The 16,873-nt window shown below is 47.8% G+C and overlaps 8 protein-coding genes and 2 non-coding genes across 10 annotated transcripts; 4 read left to right on the top strand and 6 right to left on the bottom strand.

The window, feature by feature from the left end:
- Positions 1 to 1,379: 1,379 nt before the first annotated feature.
- Positions 1,380 to 1,498, bottom strand: LOC145993059 (5S ribosomal RNA). Its single transcript, XR_014442271.1, has one exon. It is a non-coding gene; the product is annotated as a 5S ribosomal RNA (ribosomal RNA).
- A 2,248-nt stretch (positions 1,499 to 3,746) lies between these two features.
- Positions 3,747 to 4,157, bottom strand: LOC145992947 (histone H3). Its single transcript, XM_083129336.1, has one exon. It carries the CDS (start codon positions 4,155 to 4,157, stop codon positions 3,747 to 3,749), a length of 411 nt encoding a protein of 136 aa, XP_082985462.1.
- Positions 4,158 to 6,028: 1,871 nt separating this feature from the next.
- Positions 6,029 to 6,349, top strand: LOC145992946 (histone H4-like; the record flags this gene model as incomplete). The annotated part of the gene is made up of 1 exon (XM_083129335.1): positions 6,029 to 6,349. A coding segment is annotated over one exon (321 nt), but the record flags the coding sequence as incomplete, so codon positions are not given.
- Positions 6,350 to 7,019: 670 nt separating this feature from the next.
- LOC145992945 (histone H2A) lies at positions 7,020 to 7,394 on the bottom strand. Its single transcript, XM_083129334.1, has one exon. The coding sequence runs from the start codon at positions 7,392 to 7,394 to the stop codon at positions 7,020 to 7,022; it is 375 nt and encodes a 124-aa protein (XP_082985460.1).
- Positions 7,395 to 7,593: 199 nt separating this feature from the next.
- On the top strand, positions 7,594 to 7,965 carry LOC145992944 (histone H2B). Its single transcript, XM_083129333.1, has one exon. It carries the CDS (start codon positions 7,594 to 7,596, stop codon positions 7,963 to 7,965), a length of 372 nt encoding a protein of 123 aa, XP_082985459.1.
- Positions 7,966 to 10,095: 2,130 nt separating this feature from the next.
- Positions 10,096 to 10,214, bottom strand: LOC145993058 (5S ribosomal RNA). The gene has a single exon (XR_014442270.1). It is a non-coding gene; the product is annotated as a 5S ribosomal RNA (ribosomal RNA).
- A 2,248-nt stretch (positions 10,215 to 12,462) lies between these two features.
- On the bottom strand, positions 12,463 to 12,873 carry LOC145992943 (histone H3). The gene has a single exon (XM_083129332.1). The coding sequence runs from the start codon at positions 12,871 to 12,873 to the stop codon at positions 12,463 to 12,465; it is 411 nt and encodes a 136-aa protein (XP_082985458.1).
- Positions 12,874 to 13,107: 234 nt separating this feature from the next.
- LOC145992942 (histone H4-like) lies at positions 13,108 to 13,428 on the top strand (the record flags this gene model as incomplete). Its single annotated transcript, XM_083129330.1, has 1 exon — positions 13,108 to 13,428. A coding segment is annotated over one exon (321 nt), but the record flags the coding sequence as incomplete, so codon positions are not given.
- A 670-nt stretch (positions 13,429 to 14,098) lies between these two features.
- On the bottom strand, positions 14,099 to 14,473 carry LOC145992941 (histone H2A). Its single transcript, XM_083129329.1, has one exon. The coding sequence runs from the start codon at positions 14,471 to 14,473 to the stop codon at positions 14,099 to 14,101; it is 375 nt and encodes a 124-aa protein (XP_082985455.1).
- Positions 14,474 to 14,672: 199 nt separating this feature from the next.
- On the top strand, positions 14,673 to 15,044 carry LOC145992940 (histone H2B). Its single transcript, XM_083129328.1, has one exon. The coding sequence runs from the start codon at positions 14,673 to 14,675 to the stop codon at positions 15,042 to 15,044; it is 372 nt and encodes a 123-aa protein (XP_082985454.1).
- The last annotated feature ends 1,829 nt before the right edge of the window (positions 15,045 to 16,873 follow it).

Genomic DNA, 16,873 nt, shown 5'->3' with positions numbered 1-16,873 from the left:
GGAGGGCGGCGGCATCGGGGGGGGGGGGGGGTGGAACTTCAACTTACGATCCCGGAAGATTAGCATTTTTTTGTTCAGTTAGGGGTGTGGTTCGAACGCCTACATGCCTCCATTCGGTATCATTACATGCTGACTACACAACGAAAGTGTACGCGAATTTTTGAAGAGGAACCAAAGTTGTCTTAGGCAAGGTCCTTTTTCCAGGAATTTGTCTCGCGTTCGTCTGAACCCAGATCCTCTGGGAGGTTAGGTTACGTTGGCATGGCAAAAAAAAAATGTTCATTCCATCCTATGCATTAATATTAGGGGTGTGCGGGATCCCGAAAAGTCGGGACCGGGGGGGGATCCTGTCCCGATCCCGACTTCGGGAAATGACTTCCCGACTCCCGACCAGTCGAGAAATACCGAATGGTCATTTTATCGTTAATTCGTTTCCTGCAAAAAGTAACGGTTATGTAACGGTCTGCTGCCAAAAGTAACGATTTCGTAACCGTCTGCTGCCAAAAGTAACGGTTTTGTAACCGTTCCCTGCTAAAACTAACCGTTTACTGCCAAAAGTAACCGTTTTGTAACCGTTTACTGCCAAAAGTAACCGTTTTGTAACAGTTTACTGCCAAAAGTAACCGTTTTGTAACAGTTTACTGACAAAAGTAACAGTTTCGTAACCGTTTGCTGCCAAAAGTAACCGTTCCGACCAGGACCTTCCCCACTTGCCTTCTGCTAAATTGTCCACTAGCGGGGACACTTTCACATCACTGCACTGATCGAGCATTCCCTTTCCGAAGGGAAAAGACGCGAGATTTGACATGCATCGGTTGAAACAGAACCTCGGTTTACGTGTCCTCGCCAACGAGTATGCGACATTTCCAATTCTTTATTCTGCGTGTGCACCCCCCCCCCCCCCGGTGCGTTTCGGGCGAAATTGCCAACGGATCAGGGTTGCCGGGCCGGGACTATCCCTTTAGCGAACGCCTCCTTCCACGGCGATGGCATTTTGCAAAAAAATAAAAACGCCCAAAAAACACACTCCCTGCAACCGCCGGCACGTATCCTCGCCGAAAACTACCAACGCCGGCCTCTTCGGGGAGCGACGCGGCGGATCCGCCGGGCAGGCCAGCGCTCCCCGCCGGGATTATGGCGGCCGCCGGTAATAAGAACGCACCCTGCAACCCCGCACGCCACAAAAAACAGAAGAACGTCGCCTTCCCCGATATTCATATATACTAATATACATTCTTCACTTATATTATTATTATTATTATTTGATGACATGTACATAAAAAAAAAAAAAAAAAAGCGATTGTGCAAAAACTGTGGGTGATTGATCGGCTTCGATTCACAAATAAAAGGCCACTATGAACCTTGAAAAAGAAAAAGGATGCCAACAGCACCTGGTGTTCCCAGGCGGTCACCCATCCAAGTACTGACCAGGCCCGACGCTGCTTGACTTCGGTGATCGGACGAGAACCGGTATATTCAGCGTGGTATGGCCGTTGGCGAAAGATACTGCTTTCGGTAAGGTACATATAGTCCAACTTCTCGTTTTCGGGGAAATGTCTCGTCTCGTGGGCACTGCCAAGAACGTGTAGAAGAAACATAACAAATAATTATACATTTCATTGTAGTCATAGTGAGAAATGTGCTTTAACACCCTTCGAGAGATGTGTGAACATAAAAGCTACAAGATAGGGAAGAAAATTTAGTGCAGTGAATAAAAGTGAATCTCATGACCAACCTTTTTGATTCCACACTATATACCCAGGACCTAACAACGAAAAAGTGATTGGGCTCGGTTAGTTCGTATGAACTTTCCAGCCTGATCATTACCAGTGCGTAGTTATATATATATATATATATATATATATATATATATATATATATATAGTCTCTCCAGCCTAGCTATTTCCTATTTTTGTGCTATCTTCGGACAACTTCATCGAGTTCTCGAATACGCGCTATTCCCACAAACCAAAGTAGGCAACGGGCACCTCGACACAAACTATTACATTATTATTATTTATCGGCGGAGAGCAGGAAGGGCCGCGCTAACTTTCGGTGCAAATGGCTGCTTTCGAATCGAACCACAGTCCTCATGCGATAGATTTTCGCCTATAAACGAAATTAAAGGCTATACATTGGAAGTAGGCCAGCTTCGTTCAAACACAGGCGTGTGCGACACACGCTACTTCGGAGATTGGCTTGAGAGGCCTGTCGTATGCTCAAGGCACCTGATTCTCAGCAAGAGAATAGGGGAAGGATTGAACTTCCATCTCCTCCGTGCAACCGACGCACCTTCTACCTTTTCTCAGAGAAAACTAAGGAAATCACGGGCATATGGAGGTCGCGCGTACACCTACGGTGAGTTTGACACGAAGGAAGCGAGGAACGTGGAAGTCGTGGGGACGGACTGCGGCACTTCACGGCTACTTCAAAGTTTCCGGAACGTACCCAACAACGAGGGATGCTGGTGCTCTCTAGCTCAGCACTGAAAAAATTAATCTTGGAAAGAGGAGGAAACACACTTACCGTTGTGGCAACTACAAACTTCAGTTTGCTTCGGCCCGCCTGAGAGCTGCTCTCGCTCCGGTCCGCGCTCCGAGAGAAAAGGGGGTCGAAACCAAGCGCGGGGATTCATTTTCGTTCCGAAAAGAGCGTAGATATGGCAGATACGGCATCAGCTCCCTCAGCCCCGACGGCGGCTTCGCCCAAGAAGTCCTCGAAGGCGAAAAAGCCGAGAACGGCTCCTTCCCATCCCAGGACATCCGAGATGGTGAACAACGCTATCAAGAACTTGAAGGAGCGCGGAGGCTCTTCCCTGCAGGCCATCAAGAAGTACATCACCCAGAACTACAAGGTCGACGCCGAGAAGCTCGCGCCCTTCATCAAGAAGTACCTGAGGAGCGCCGTGGCATCAGGTTCTTTGGTGCAAACCAAAGGAAAGGGTGCCTCCGGATCTTTCAAGCTCAGCGCTTCGTCGCTGAAGGAGAAACCGGAAAGCGGGGCTGTTTCCAAGACCAAACGCTCGGCTCCCAAGGAGAAGAAACCGGCAAAGAAAGCTGCCCCGGCCAAGCGACCAAAGAAGACCGGCGAAAAGAAGAAGGCACCTGTTGCAAAGCCAAAGAAGTCTCCATCGAAAGTGAAAAAGGCAAAGACGCCCAAGAAACCAAAGGCGCCAAAGCCAAAGAAGGCTGCCAAGCCCAAGGCAGCAAAGAAGGCTGCACCAAAAAAGAAGTAAAATGGTTGAGCACGCAAGTGTTCCCCATAAAAAGGTCCTTCTGAGGACCATCAAAATTCTCCTGGAAGGAGCGAATTTGCACGATCACTCAATCTTATAACCTTTCTTTTCATCGGACACGGTGTCATCCTTTCCCTTCCATCCATGCATTTTTTTTTTAAAAAAATGTAAACCATGAAAGCAATACACTTGTCACATTATGTAGTCATAATTTGTTTGACTTCGTTTCCATCGATTCTATGAAATGAACTGCGAGCAAGAAACCGCTAACTGATATTAGATTTAAAGATTTAGCGAGAGCTTTTGACCCATATATTATTAAAACTGAATATTCATGAAATATCGCCCAATTGCTTCGGCGTTATTATTTTAAATAACTTTTGGATAAACGCGAGGATAGGGATTGACAATAATAATAAAAATAAAGAGAGATACGACCAAAACGTACTTTCCAAGTAGGATTTGTGGTCCTCAAAAGGACCGATTGTTTGCCAAGGGCAGCGGGATGCGCTTAAGCACGCTCTCCACGAATGCGGCGGGCGAGCTGGATGTCCTTTGGCATGATAGTGACACGCTTAGCGTGGATGGCACACAAGTTGGTATCTTCGAAGAGACCGACGAGGTAAGCCTCGCTGGCCTCCTGGAGAGCCATGACTGCGGAACTCTGGAAGCGCAAGTCGGTCTTGAAATCTTGAGCGATCTCGCGGACGAGACGCTGGAAAGGAAGCTTCCTGATGAGCAACTCGGTGCTCTTCTGGTAGCGACGGATTTCTCGAAGAGCCACGGTACCTGGCCTGTACCTATGGGGCTTCTTCACTCCTCCGGTGGCGGGAGCGCTCTTCCTAGCTGCCTTTGTGGCGAGCTGCTTCCTTGGGGCCTTGCCTCCGGTGGATTTTCGTGCAGTTTGCTTAGTCCGGGCCATTGTCGCGTGCTTGTCCTAAGCGTTTCCGTTTCAAACAATCGCGCCAACTTTTTTTTTTTTTTTTTTTTTTTTTTTTTTTTTTTTTTTTTTTTTTTTTTCCTCATTGTCTGGGCTTTATTGAACAGTAGCATCATTGTGATTGTTTAGCTACAATCTCATTAAACTTTATTTATACATGAAAGTTACGAACCCGATTCCCCCTTCCCCCCGTATAAAAATCGGGGTTATGAAGGCAAAGGAACCGGGTTGTTTACAGTGAGTTTCACAGCCCCAGCAAACCTTCCCGCAACTGTCGCAAGGCTGATTCGCTGGGTCTGTACATGGTAAGAAAACAAGGAAAACATAAAATTGGACAAAACGAGACAACACAGTGCACCCTAAGGTACCAGCGTGTCGACGAGTTGGGTGATTACTCGTCGACGCGTCGAGCGGTCCGGGGCTGCCCGGATAGAGTGGAGTCCCTTTAGGAGCTTGAGTAGTCCGGGGATGATATCCGGCTCCGCCAATTGGCTAAGTAGATCGATCAGTCTTGCAGGATCTGAAGTCGAAGGCTCGGCTGGACGTGAAGTAGGTCGAGCTGCTTTGGAGCGGTTGTCTCGTCGCGGCGGTGCTGGCCGCTGATTGGTCGAGCTGACCGAAGTTCTGGGGCGGTAGTCCCTGGCTGGTGTCGTCACCGGGACATCTTGTCGAATAGGCCGGGGTGCTATGATACGTTTCGGGTCCGATGGGGCCCGTCGTTCTTTCTTTATGTGCTGAAATAGGGAGCAACCCCTATAACTTGCATAATGAGCGAGACCGCAATTTGCGCATCGTGGAGGTATTGCAGTGTCCTTTTTCGGGCAGTCGGAAAACTTATGGGGCCCCGCGCACTTCACGCAGCGGGGCGTCGTATAGCAGTGGCGTTGCCCATGCCCCACCCTTTGGCAGACATGGCATTGCAGGATCTGAGTGGAACGGTATTTTTCGACCTTCATCGTGTATACGCCTAGGCTGTCGAGCTGGAAGATCTCGTAGGACTGCGGTAGTTTCGGCAGGACGACCAGAATCAGTGGTAGTGGTCGTCTTGGCGGTCGAGGAGCAGGTGTACTCTTGTCCTCTGCATGGGCGTGCTGTGGGCGTCGAATGGGGGCCTTTAAGCGGCTGGCACTATGGATGGTGAATCCATGTTCCTCGGTCAGAAATTCGGCTACTTTCACGGGGTCGAGGTCCTCCGGAAGAAAGCGGAGGATGACTTTCAGCTTCGCATTGGCAGAGGAGCCATAGGCGTATCCGATTTTTTGGCTGTCGAGGAATTCACGTATTTTAGTGAAATCCCGCTGGTCCTGCGCTGTAACTCTGCAACCCCCTCTGGTGTAGATGAAACTTGCCCGGCTATGAACAACCTTGCATATTGCGGTAGTTATTTCGCAACTAGTCGTATTAAATATGGTAATGCTTGGCGGCTTGCGTGTCGGACCGCTTGGCTGGGACTCGAACTGGTGAGCACCGTCGGACTCGCTTGTGGATTCTGCATCCCCCTCTTCTGCTTCTGATGACGGTCGTTCGTTTCGGGCACGTTTCGTCCGTCTCCCCTGTTGCATAGCTGGGGTGTGGCGGAATCTAACAATCCCTTTATTTCCACTACTTGTTGAGCGTTTCGAGGTAAGAGCACCTCGGCATCTCGGTGAAGGATGTGTCGCGCCAACCAAAAATCATGCCTTTATATGCTTTGCCCTGAAAGGTGCCGTGCATGCTCCTGATTCGTGAAATCAAACCGAAAAGCGGATTTCCCATTGGCTCCCGCCATTCTGCCCCCCTCTGTCGAAGGCGTACAAAACTGAGCCGGCTCGCCGGGAAGGCTTCATTCTCATCTTTCGAATCCACGTACGTGCACTGCAGAAATGACAGGCAGAGGTAAAGGAGGAAAGGGACTCGGCAAAGGAGGTGCCAAGCGCCACCGTAAAGTTCTCCGAGACAACATCCAGGGTATCACCAAGCCCGCCATCCGCCGTCTTGCCCGGCGAGGAGGTGTGAAGCGAATCTCCGGTCTCATCTACGAAGAGACACGCGGCGTCCTCAAGGTGTTCTTGGAGAACGTTATCCGCGATGCCGTCACCTACACGGAGCACGCCAAGAGGAAAACCGTAACCGCCATGGACGTCGTGTACGCACTCAAACGTCAAGGCAGAACCTTGTACGGTTTCGGAGGTTAAGGGCTCTAATTTGCCTGTCCTCCATCTTGAAAAATCGGCCCTTCTAAGGGCCACAAATCTTTTCTTTGAGGAAGGAAATGTCAGCTTTCAACTTTCCCCGAACCTTACCCCCTGATCCCAGCCTCGATTCGAACGATTTCTCTCGTCTGGAGTTGATAATGACATAAGAATGATTGAAATAATTGAGAATTCAACAAAAAATATTCACGCGAGGACTCTCAGCATTCGCTAGATGACTATCCACCCCTCGTTGCTTCTTCGTTCGTCGTTTAGCAAAGCAAAAGGAATTTATGTGAAATTCAGATTGCTTCTGTCAAATTATAACATCAATTAATATAACTCAGGCGAACATATATATATTTTTTTATTATTATTATTTTCAGTGCAGCTTGACTCCACCGAAAACAAAACACACGTCATAATCTCTATGCTATCAAAATTTACAAGATGTATACGCACAGGTAAGCCACTATTCTCTGACATTATCGGAAATAGGCAAACAACATTGAATCAACACAGGATTTGCATGCCAAGTTACAAGTCCTGATTAGACTACAGACTTCAAACTTGAAAACTTAAAAAAATAGAGTAGACAATGACCCTTTCCTAAGGTAATTGGTGGCCCTTACAAGGGCCGATTTGCTAGAAGCTGAGGGGGTAGGGTGTCAGCTTAAGCTTTCTTCTCGGTTTTCTTGGGAAGAAGGACCGCCTGGATGTTGGGCAGCACGCCACCCTGGGCGATCGTGACCCCAGAAAGGAGCTTGTTCAACTCCTCGTCGTTTCTGATGGCCAACTGCAAGTGACGGGGGATGATCCTGGTCTTCTTGTTATCGCGAGCAGCATTGCCGGCCAACTCCAAGACTTCGGCGGCCAAATATTCCATGACGGCGGCCAGGTAAACCGGTGCACCGGCACCGACACGTTCGGCATAATTGCCCTTTCGCAAAAGTCGGTGGATTCTGCCGACGGGGAACTGAAGTCCGGCTCGGCTGGAGCGAGACTTGCTCTTTCCCTTCACTTTTCCTCCCTTTCCGCGTCCAGACATGATGATCTCTTGCTATCGATACAACGTGAAAACACAAATTTTTGCCAGCCAGTTTGGTGGTTTTGTTAAGTAGTGTTGAATCGCCGCGAATGAGAGCGTCCGGGAGACACGTCTCGAAGCGCCATTGGTCCGTCTGATATCAACCGTCCTTTCTTAAAAAGAATCGACGGTTTGGGCGCACATCGAGTCTGTCTGCAACATGCCGCCAAAGACAAGTGGAAAAGCCGCCAAAAAGGCCGGAAAGGCCCAGAAGAACATCTCCAAGGGAGACAAAAAGAAGAAGCGGAGGAGGAAGGAGAGCTACGCAATTTACATCTACAAGGTGTTGAAGCAAGTTCACCCTGACACCGGCATCTCCAGCAAGGCGATGAGCATCATGAACAGCTTCGTCAACGACATCTTCGAGCGCATTGCCGCCGAAGCTTCCAGGCTCGCTCATTACAACAAGCGATCGACCATCACCAGCAGGGAGATCCAGACGGCCGTCCGGCTGCTCCTCCCCGGTGAACTGGCCAAGCACGCCGTCAGTGAAGGCACCAAGGCCGTGACTAAGTACACCAGCTCAAAGTAAACTCAAGGAAATAGTTACCTTGCCGAAAAAGGCCCTTTTTAGGGCCAAAAATTGAATCTTGGAATTGGACGAACTTGTCTACCACCCCTCCGAAACGTACACTTACATAACCTAACGATATCTCAGCCTGCAAGCGAAAAGATTTTTGACCTTACGTATATAAAAAAAATGCTTTTAAGGTACGAATGAATGTTAATGTCAACCAGCACGTAATTTACAAAAATAGGCTAAATTTCCAAATTTTTTAGTTTCTTTTGCTGAATAGGACTTTTAGAGTTACATTTGGACAAAATGCCTCTGCAAAAAAATAACCTAAGACTTGGAACAATTGATTCGGCGCATTATTATTTTGGATGAACACATAAAATAAACTTGTATATTTAACAAAAATAACTTTCACGTTTCTATTTTACAATTGTACGTTTGTTACTAGAGTATGGCAGTGAAAGGTACACACAGATTAATATCTGCATATACTCGGTTGGGTTACATTAGGTTAGGTTTTGTTAGGTCGTGATTTTATTTCATTTTTCGTGTTTTCCTTCATTTTACTTTCAAAATTACTTTAAGTTTTCTCCACGAGCAGGGAAAAAGGAAGAGTTTGGCAGTCACATTCATAATTTGCACTAAAAGGGCTCACTTAACTTCTATGAAAGGGTGAGAACTGGTACGCTCAACGAACTGTGACATTTGGCGGGAACCGTTGCATTAGAAATCGGTTACTCCAAGAATTGATCTGAACGTTGTTTCCGGAGGGCGGCGGCATCGGGGGGGGGGGGGGGTGGAACTTCAACTTACGATCCCGGAAGATTAGCATTTTTTTGTTCAGTTAGGGGTGTGGTTCGAACGCCTACATGCCTCCATTCGGTATCATTACATGCTGACTACACAACGAAAGTGTACGCGAATTTTTGAAGAGGAACCAAAGTTGTCTTAGGCAAGGTCCTTTTTCCAGGAATTTGTCTCGCGTTCGTCTGAACCCAGATCCTCTGGGAGGTTAGGTTACGTTGGCATGGCAAAAAAAAAATGTTCATTCCATCCTATGCATTAATATTAGGGGTGTGCGGGATCCCGAAAAGTCGGGACCGGGGGGGGATCCTGTCCCGATCCCGACTTCGGGAAATGACTTCCCGACTCCCGACCAGTCGAGAAATACCGAATGGTCATTTTATCGTTAATTCGTTTCCTGCAAAAAGTAACGGTTATGTAACGGTCTGCTGCCAAAAGTAACGATTTCGTAACCGTCTGCTGCCAAAAGTAACGGTTTTGTAACCGTTCCCTGCTAAAACTAACCGTTTACTGCCAAAAGTAACCGTTTTGTAACCGTTTACTGCCAAAAGTAACCGTTTTGTAACAGTTTACTGCCAAAAGTAACCGTTTTGTAACAGTTTACTGACAAAAGTAACAGTTTCGTAACCGTTTGCTGCCAAAAGTAACCGTTCCGACCAGGACCTTCCCCACTTGCCTTCTGCTAAATTGTCCACTAGCGGGGACACTTTCACATCACTGCACTGATCGAGCATTCCCTTTCCGAAGGGAAAAGACGCGAGATTTGACATGCATCGGTTGAAACAGAACCTCGGTTTACGTGTCCTCGCCAACGAGTATGCGACATTTCCAATTCTTTATTCTGCGTGTGCACCCCCCCCCCCCCCGGTGCGTTTCGGGCGAAATTGCCAACGGATCAGGGTTGCCGGGCCGGGACTATCCCTTTAGCGAACGCCTCCTTCCACGGCGATGGCATTTTGCAAAAAAATAAAAACGCCCAAAAAACACACTCCCTGCAACCGCCGGCACGTATCCTCGCCGAAAACTACCAACGCCGGCCTCTTCGGGGAGCGACGCGGCGGATCCGCCGGGCAGGCCAGCGCTCCCCGCCGGGATTATGGCGGCCGCCGGTAATAAGAACGCACCCTGCAACCCCGCACGCCACAAAAAACAGAAGAACGTCGCCTTCCCCGATATTCATATATACTAATATACATTCTTCACTTATATTATTATTATTATTATTTGATGACATGTACATAAAAAAAAAAAAAAAAAAGCGATTGTGCAAAAACTGTGGGTGATTGATCGGCTTCGATTCACAAATAAAAGGCCACTATGAACCTTGAAAAAGAAAAAGGATGCCAACAGCACCTGGTGTTCCCAGGCGGTCACCCATCCAAGTACTGACCAGGCCCGACGCTGCTTGACTTCGGTGATCGGACGAGAACCGGTATATTCAGCGTGGTATGGCCGTTGGCGAAAGATACTGCTTTCGGTAAGGTACATATAGTCCAACTTCTCGTTTTCGGGGAAATGTCTCGTCTCGTGGGCACTGCCAAGAACGTGTAGAAGAAACATAACAAATAATTATACATTTCATTGTAGTCATAGTGAGAAATGTGCTTTAACACCCTTCGAGAGATGTGTGAACATAAAAGCTACAAGATAGGGAAGAAAATTTAGTGCAGTGAATAAAAGTGAATCTCATGACCAACCTTTTTGATTCCACACTATATACCCAGGACCTAACAACGAAAAAGTGATTGGGCTCGGTTAGTTCGTATGAACTTTCCAGCCTGATCATTACCAGTGCGTAGTTATATATATATATATATATATATATATATATATATATATATATATAGTCTCTCCAGCCTAGCTATTTCCTATTTTTGTGCTATCTTCGGACAACTTCATCGAGTTCTCGAATACGCGCTATTCCCACAAACCAAAGTAGGCAACGGGCACCTCGACACAAACTATTACATTATTATTATTTATCGGCGGAGAGCAGGAAGGGCCGCGCTAACTTTCGGTGCAAATGGCTGCTTTCGAATCGAACCACAGTCCTCATGCGATAGATTTTCGCCTATAAACGAAATTAAAGGCTATACATTGGAAGTAGGCCAGCTTCGTTCAAACACAGGCGTGTGCGACACACGCTACTTCGGAGATTGGCTTGAGAGGCCTGTCGTATGCTCAAGGCACCTGATTCTCAGCAAGAGAATAGGGGAAGGATTGAACTTCCATCTCCTCCGTGCAACCGACGCACCTTCTACCTTTTCTCAGAGAAAACTAAGGAAATCACGGGCATATGGAGGTCGCGCGTACACCTACGGTGAGTTTGACACGAAGGAAGCGAGGAACGTGGAAGTCGTGGGGACGGACTGCGGCACTTCACGGCTACTTCAAAGTTTCCGGAACGTACCCAACAACGAGGGATGCTGGTGCTCTCTAGCTCAGCACTGAAAAAATTAATCTTGGAAAGAGGAGGAAACACACTTACCGTTGTGGCAACTACAAACTTCAGTTTGCTTCGGCCCGCCTGAGAGCTGCTCTCGCTCCGGTCCGCGCTCCGAGAGAAAAGGGGGTCGAAACCAAGCGCGGGGATTCATTTTCGTTCCGAAAAGAGCGTAGATATGGCAGATACGGCATCAGCTCCCTCAGCCCCGACGGCGGCTTCGCCCAAGAAGTCCTCGAAGGCGAAAAAGCCGAGAACGGCTCCTTCCCATCCCAGGACATCCGAGATGGTGAACAACGCTATCAAGAACTTGAAGGAGCGCGGAGGCTCTTCCCTGCAGGCCATCAAGAAGTACATCACCCAGAACTACAAGGTCGACGCCGAGAAGCTCGCGCCCTTCATCAAGAAGTACCTGAGGAGCGCCGTGGCATCAGGTTCTTTGGTGCAAACCAAAGGAAAGGGTGCCTCCGGATCTTTCAAGCTCAGCGCTTCGTCGCTGAAGGAGAAACCGGAAAGCGGGGCTGTTTCCAAGACCAAACGCTCGGCTCCCAAGGAGAAGAAACCGGCAAAGAAAGCTGCCCCGGCCAAGCGACCAAAGAAGACCGGCGAAAAGAAGAAGGCACCTGTTGCAAAGCCAAAGAAGTCTCCATCGAAAGTGAAAAAGGCAAAGACGCCCAAGAAACCAAAGGCGCCAAAGCCAAAGAAGGCTGCCAAGCCCAAGGCAGCAAAGAAGGCTGCACCAAAAAAGAAGTAAAATGGTTGAGCACGCAAGTGTTCCCCATAAAAAGGTCCTTCTGAGGACCATCAAAATTCTCCTGGAAGGAGCGAATTTGCACGATCACTCAATCTTATAACCTTTCTTTTCATCGGACACGGTGTCATCCTTTCCCTTCCATCCATGCATTTTTTTTTTAAAAAAATGTAAACCATGAAAGCAATACACTTGTCACATTATGTAGTCATAATTTGTTTGACTTCGTTTCCATCGATTCTATGAAATGAACTGCGAGCAAGAAACCGCTAACTGATATTAGATTTAAAGATTTAGCGAGAGCTTTTGACCCATATATTATTAAAACTGAATATTCATGAAATATCGCCCAATTGCTTCGGCGTTATTATTTTAAATAACTTTTGGATAAACGCGAGGATAGGGATTGACAATAATAATAAAAATAAAGAGAGATACGACCAAAACGTACTTTCCAAGTAGGATTTGTGGTCCTCAAAAGGACCGATTGTTTGCCAAGGGCAGCGGGATGCGCTTAAGCACGCTCTCCACGAATGCGGCGGGCGAGCTGGATGTCCTTTGGCATGATAGTGACACGCTTAGCGTGGATGGCACACAAGTTGGTATCTTCGAAGAGACCGACGAGGTAAGCCTCGCTGGCCTCCTGGAGAGCCATGACTGCGGAACTCTGGAAGCGCAAGTCGGTCTTGAAATCTTGAGCGATCTCGCGGACGAGACGCTGGAAAGGAAGCTTCCTGATGAGCAACTCGGTGCTCTTCTGGTAGCGACGGATTTCTCGAAGAGCCACGGTACCTGGCCTGTACCTATGGGGCTTCTTCACTCCTCCGGTGGCGGGAGCGCTCTTCCTAGCTGCCTTTGTGGCGAGCTGCTTCCTTGGGGCCTTGCCTCCGGTGGATTTTCGTGCAGTTTGCTTAGTCCGGGCCATTGTCGCGTGCTTGTCCTAAGCGTTTCCGTTTCAAACAATCGCGCCAACCAAAAATCATGCCTTTATATGCTTTGCCCTGAAAGGTGCCGTGCATGCTCCTGATTCGTGAAATCAAACCGAAAAGCGGATTTCCCATTGGCTCCCGCCATTCTGCCCCCCTCTGTCGAAGGCGTACAAAACTGAGCCGGCTCGCCGGGAAGGCTTCATTCTCATCTTTCGAATCCACGTACGTGCACTGCAGAAATGACAGGCAGAGGTAAAGGAGGAAAGGGACTCGGCAAAGGAGGTGCCAAGCGCCACCGTAAAGTTCTCCGAGACAACATCCAGGGTATCACCAAGCCCGCCATCCGCCGTCTTGCCCGGCGAGGAGGTGTGAAGCGAATCTCCGGTCTCATCTACGAAGAGACACGCGGCGTCCTCAAGGTGTTCTTGGAGAACGTTATCCGCGATGCCGTCACCTACACGGAGCACGCCAAGAGGAAAACCGTAACCGCCATGGACGTCGTGTACGCACTCAAACGTCAAGGCAGAACCTTGTACGGTTTCGGAGGTTAAGGGCTCTAATTTGCCTGTCCTCCATCTTGAAAAATCGGCCCTTCTAAGGGCCACAAATCTTTTCTTTGAGGAAGGAAATGTCAGCTTTCAACTTTCCCCGAACCTTACCCCCTGATCCCAGCCTCGATTCGAACGATTTCTCTCGTCTGGAGTTGATAATGACATAAGAATGATTGAAATAATTGAGAATTCAACAAAAAATATTCACGCGAGGACTCTCAGCATTCGCTAGATGACTATCCACCCCTCGTTGCTTCTTCGTTCGTCGTTTAGCAAAGCAAAAGGAATTTATGTGAAATTCAGATTGCTTCTGTCAAATTATAACATCAATTAATATAACTCAGGCGAACATATATATATTTTTTTATTATTATTATTTTCAGTGCAGCTTGACTCCACCGAAAACAAAACACACGTCATAATCTCTATGCTATCAAAATTTACAAGATGTATACGCACAGGTAAGCCACTATTCTCTGACATTATCGGAAATAGGCAAACAACATTGAATCAACACAGGATTTGCATGCCAAGTTACAAGTCCTGATTAGACTACAGACTTCAAACTTGAAAACTTAAAAAAATAGAGTAGACAATGACCCTTTCCTAAGGTAATTGGTGGCCCTTACAAGGGCCGATTTGCTAGAAGCTGAGGGGGTAGGGTGTCAGCTTAAGCTTTCTTCTCGGTTTTCTTGGGAAGAAGGACCGCCTGGATGTTGGGCAGCACGCCACCCTGGGCGATCGTGACCCCAGAAAGGAGCTTGTTCAACTCCTCGTCGTTTCTGATGGCCAACTGCAAGTGACGGGGGATGATCCTGGTCTTCTTGTTATCGCGAGCAGCATTGCCGGCCAACTCCAAGACTTCGGCGGCCAAATATTCCATGACGGCGGCCAGGTAAACCGGTGCACCGGCACCGACACGTTCGGCATAATTGCCCTTTCGCAAAAGTCGGTGGATTCTGCCGACGGGGAACTGAAGTCCGGCTCGGCTGGAGCGAGACTTGCTCTTTCCCTTCACTTTTCCTCCCTTTCCGCGTCCAGACATGATGATCTCTTGCTATCGATACAACGTGAAAACACAAATTTTTGCCAGCCAGTTTGGTGGTTTTGTTAAGTAGTGTTGAATCGCCGCGAATGAGAGCGTCCGGGAGACACGTCTCGAAGCGCCATTGGTCCGTCTGATATCAACCGTCCTTTCTTAAAAAGAATCGACGGTTTGGGCGCACATCGAGTCTGTCTGCAACATGCCGCCAAAGACAAGTGGAAAAGCCGCCAAAAAGGCCGGAAAGGCCCAGAAGAACATCTCCAAGGGAGACAAAAAGAAGAAGCGGAGGAGGAAGGAGAGCTACGCAATTTACATCTACAAGGTGTTGAAGCAAGTTCACCCTGACACCGGCATCTCCAGCAAGGCGATGAGCATCATGAACAGCTTCGTCAACGACATCTTCGAGCGCATTGCCGCCGAAGCTTCCAGGCTCGCTCATTACAACAAGCGATCGACCATCACCAGCAGGGAGATCCAGACGGCCGTCCGGCTGCTCCTCCCCGGTGAACTGGCCAAGCACGCCGTCAGTGAAGGCACCAAGGCCGTGACTAAGTACACCAGCTCAAAGTAAACTCAAGGAAATAGTTACCTTGCCGAAAAAGGCCCTTTTTAGGGCCAAAAATTGAATCTTGGAATTGGACGAACTTGTCTACCACCCCTCCGAAACGTACACTTACATAACCTAACGATATCTCAGCCTGCAAGCGAAAAGATTTTTGACCTTACGTATATAAAAAAAATGCTTTTAAGGTACGAATGAATGTTAATGTCAACCAGCACGTAATTTACAAAAATAGGCTAAATTTCCAAATTTTTTAGTTTCTTTTGCTGAATAGGACTTTTAGAGTTACATTTGGACAAAATGCCTCTGCAAAAAAATAACCTAAGACTTGGAACAATTGATTCGGCGCATTATTATTTTGGATGAACACATAAAATAAACTTGTATATTTAACAAAAATAACTTTCACGTTTCTATTTTACAATTGTACGTTTGTTACTAGAGTATGGCAGTGAAAGGTACACACAGATTAATATCTGCATATACTCGGTTGGGTTACATTAGGTTAGGTTTTGTTAGGTCGTGATTTTATTTCATTTTTCGTGTTTTCCTTCATTTTACTTTCAAAATTACTTTAAGTTTTCTCCACGAGCAGGGAAAAAGGAAGAGTTTGGCAGTCACATTCATAATTTGCACTAAAAGGGCTCACTTAACTTCTATGAAAGGGTGAGAACTGGTACGCTCAACGAACTGTGACATTTGGCGGGAACCGTTGCATTAGAAATCGGTTACTCCAAGAATTGATCTGAACGTTGTTTCCGGAGGGCGGCGGCATCGGGGGGGGGGGGGGGTGGAACTTCAACTTACGATCCCGGAAGATTAGCATTTTTTTGTTCAGTTAGGGGTGTGGTTCGAACGCCTACATGCCTCCATTCGGTATCATTACATGCTGACTACACAACGAAAGTGTACGCGAATTTTTGAAGAGGAACCAAAGTTGTCTTAGGCAAGGTCCTTTTTCCAGGAATTTGTCTCGCGTTCGTCTGAACCCAGATCCTCTGGGAGGTTAGGTTACGTTGGCATGGCAAAAAAAAAATGTTCATTCCATCCTATGCATTAATATTAGGGGTGTGCGGGATCCCGAAAAGTCGGGACCGGGGGGGGATCCTGTCCCGATCCCGACTTCGGGAAATGACTTCCCGACTCCCGACCAGTCGAGAAATACCGAATGGTCATTTTATCGTTAATTCGTTTCCTGCAAAAAGTAACGGTTATGTAACGGTCTGCTGCCAAAAGTAACGATTTCGTAACCGTCTGCTGCCAAAAGTAACGGTTTTGTAACCGTTCCCTGCTAAAACTAACCGTTTACTGCCAAAAGTAACCGTTTTGTAACCGTTTACTGCCAAAAGTAACCGTTTTGTAACAGTTTACTGCCAAAAGTAACCGTTTTGTAACAGTTTACTGACAAAAGTAACAGTTTCGTAACCGTTTGCTGCCAAAAGTAACCGTTCCGACCAGGACCTTCCCCACTTGCCTTCTGCTAAATTGTCCACTAGCGGGGACACTTTCACATCACTGCACTGATCGAGCATTCCCTTTCCGAAGGGAAAAGACGCGAGATTTGACATGCATCGGTTGAAACAGAACCTCGGTTTACGTGTCCTCGCCAACGAGTATGCGACATTTCCAATTCTTTATTCTGCGTGTGCACCCCCCCCCCCCCCGGTGCGTTTCGGGCGAAATTGCCAACGGATCAGGGTTGCCGGGCCGGGACTATCCCTTTAGCGAACGCCTCCTTCCACGGCGATGGCATTTTGCAAAAAAATAAAAACGCCCAAAAAACACACTCCCTGCAACCGCCGGCACGTATCCTCGCCGAAAACTACCAACGCCGGCCT

Source organism: Lepisma saccharinum, chromosome 9 (assembly GCF_977018435.1).
Source record: "Lepisma saccharinum chromosome 9, izLepSacc3.1, whole genome shotgun sequence".
Lineage (NCBI taxonomy): Eukaryota > Metazoa > Arthropoda > Insecta > Zygentoma > Lepismatidae > Lepisma > Lepisma saccharinum.
The sequence above is the reverse complement of the archived record's forward strand: the minus strand, read 5'-3'. Positions and strand labels throughout refer to the sequence as shown.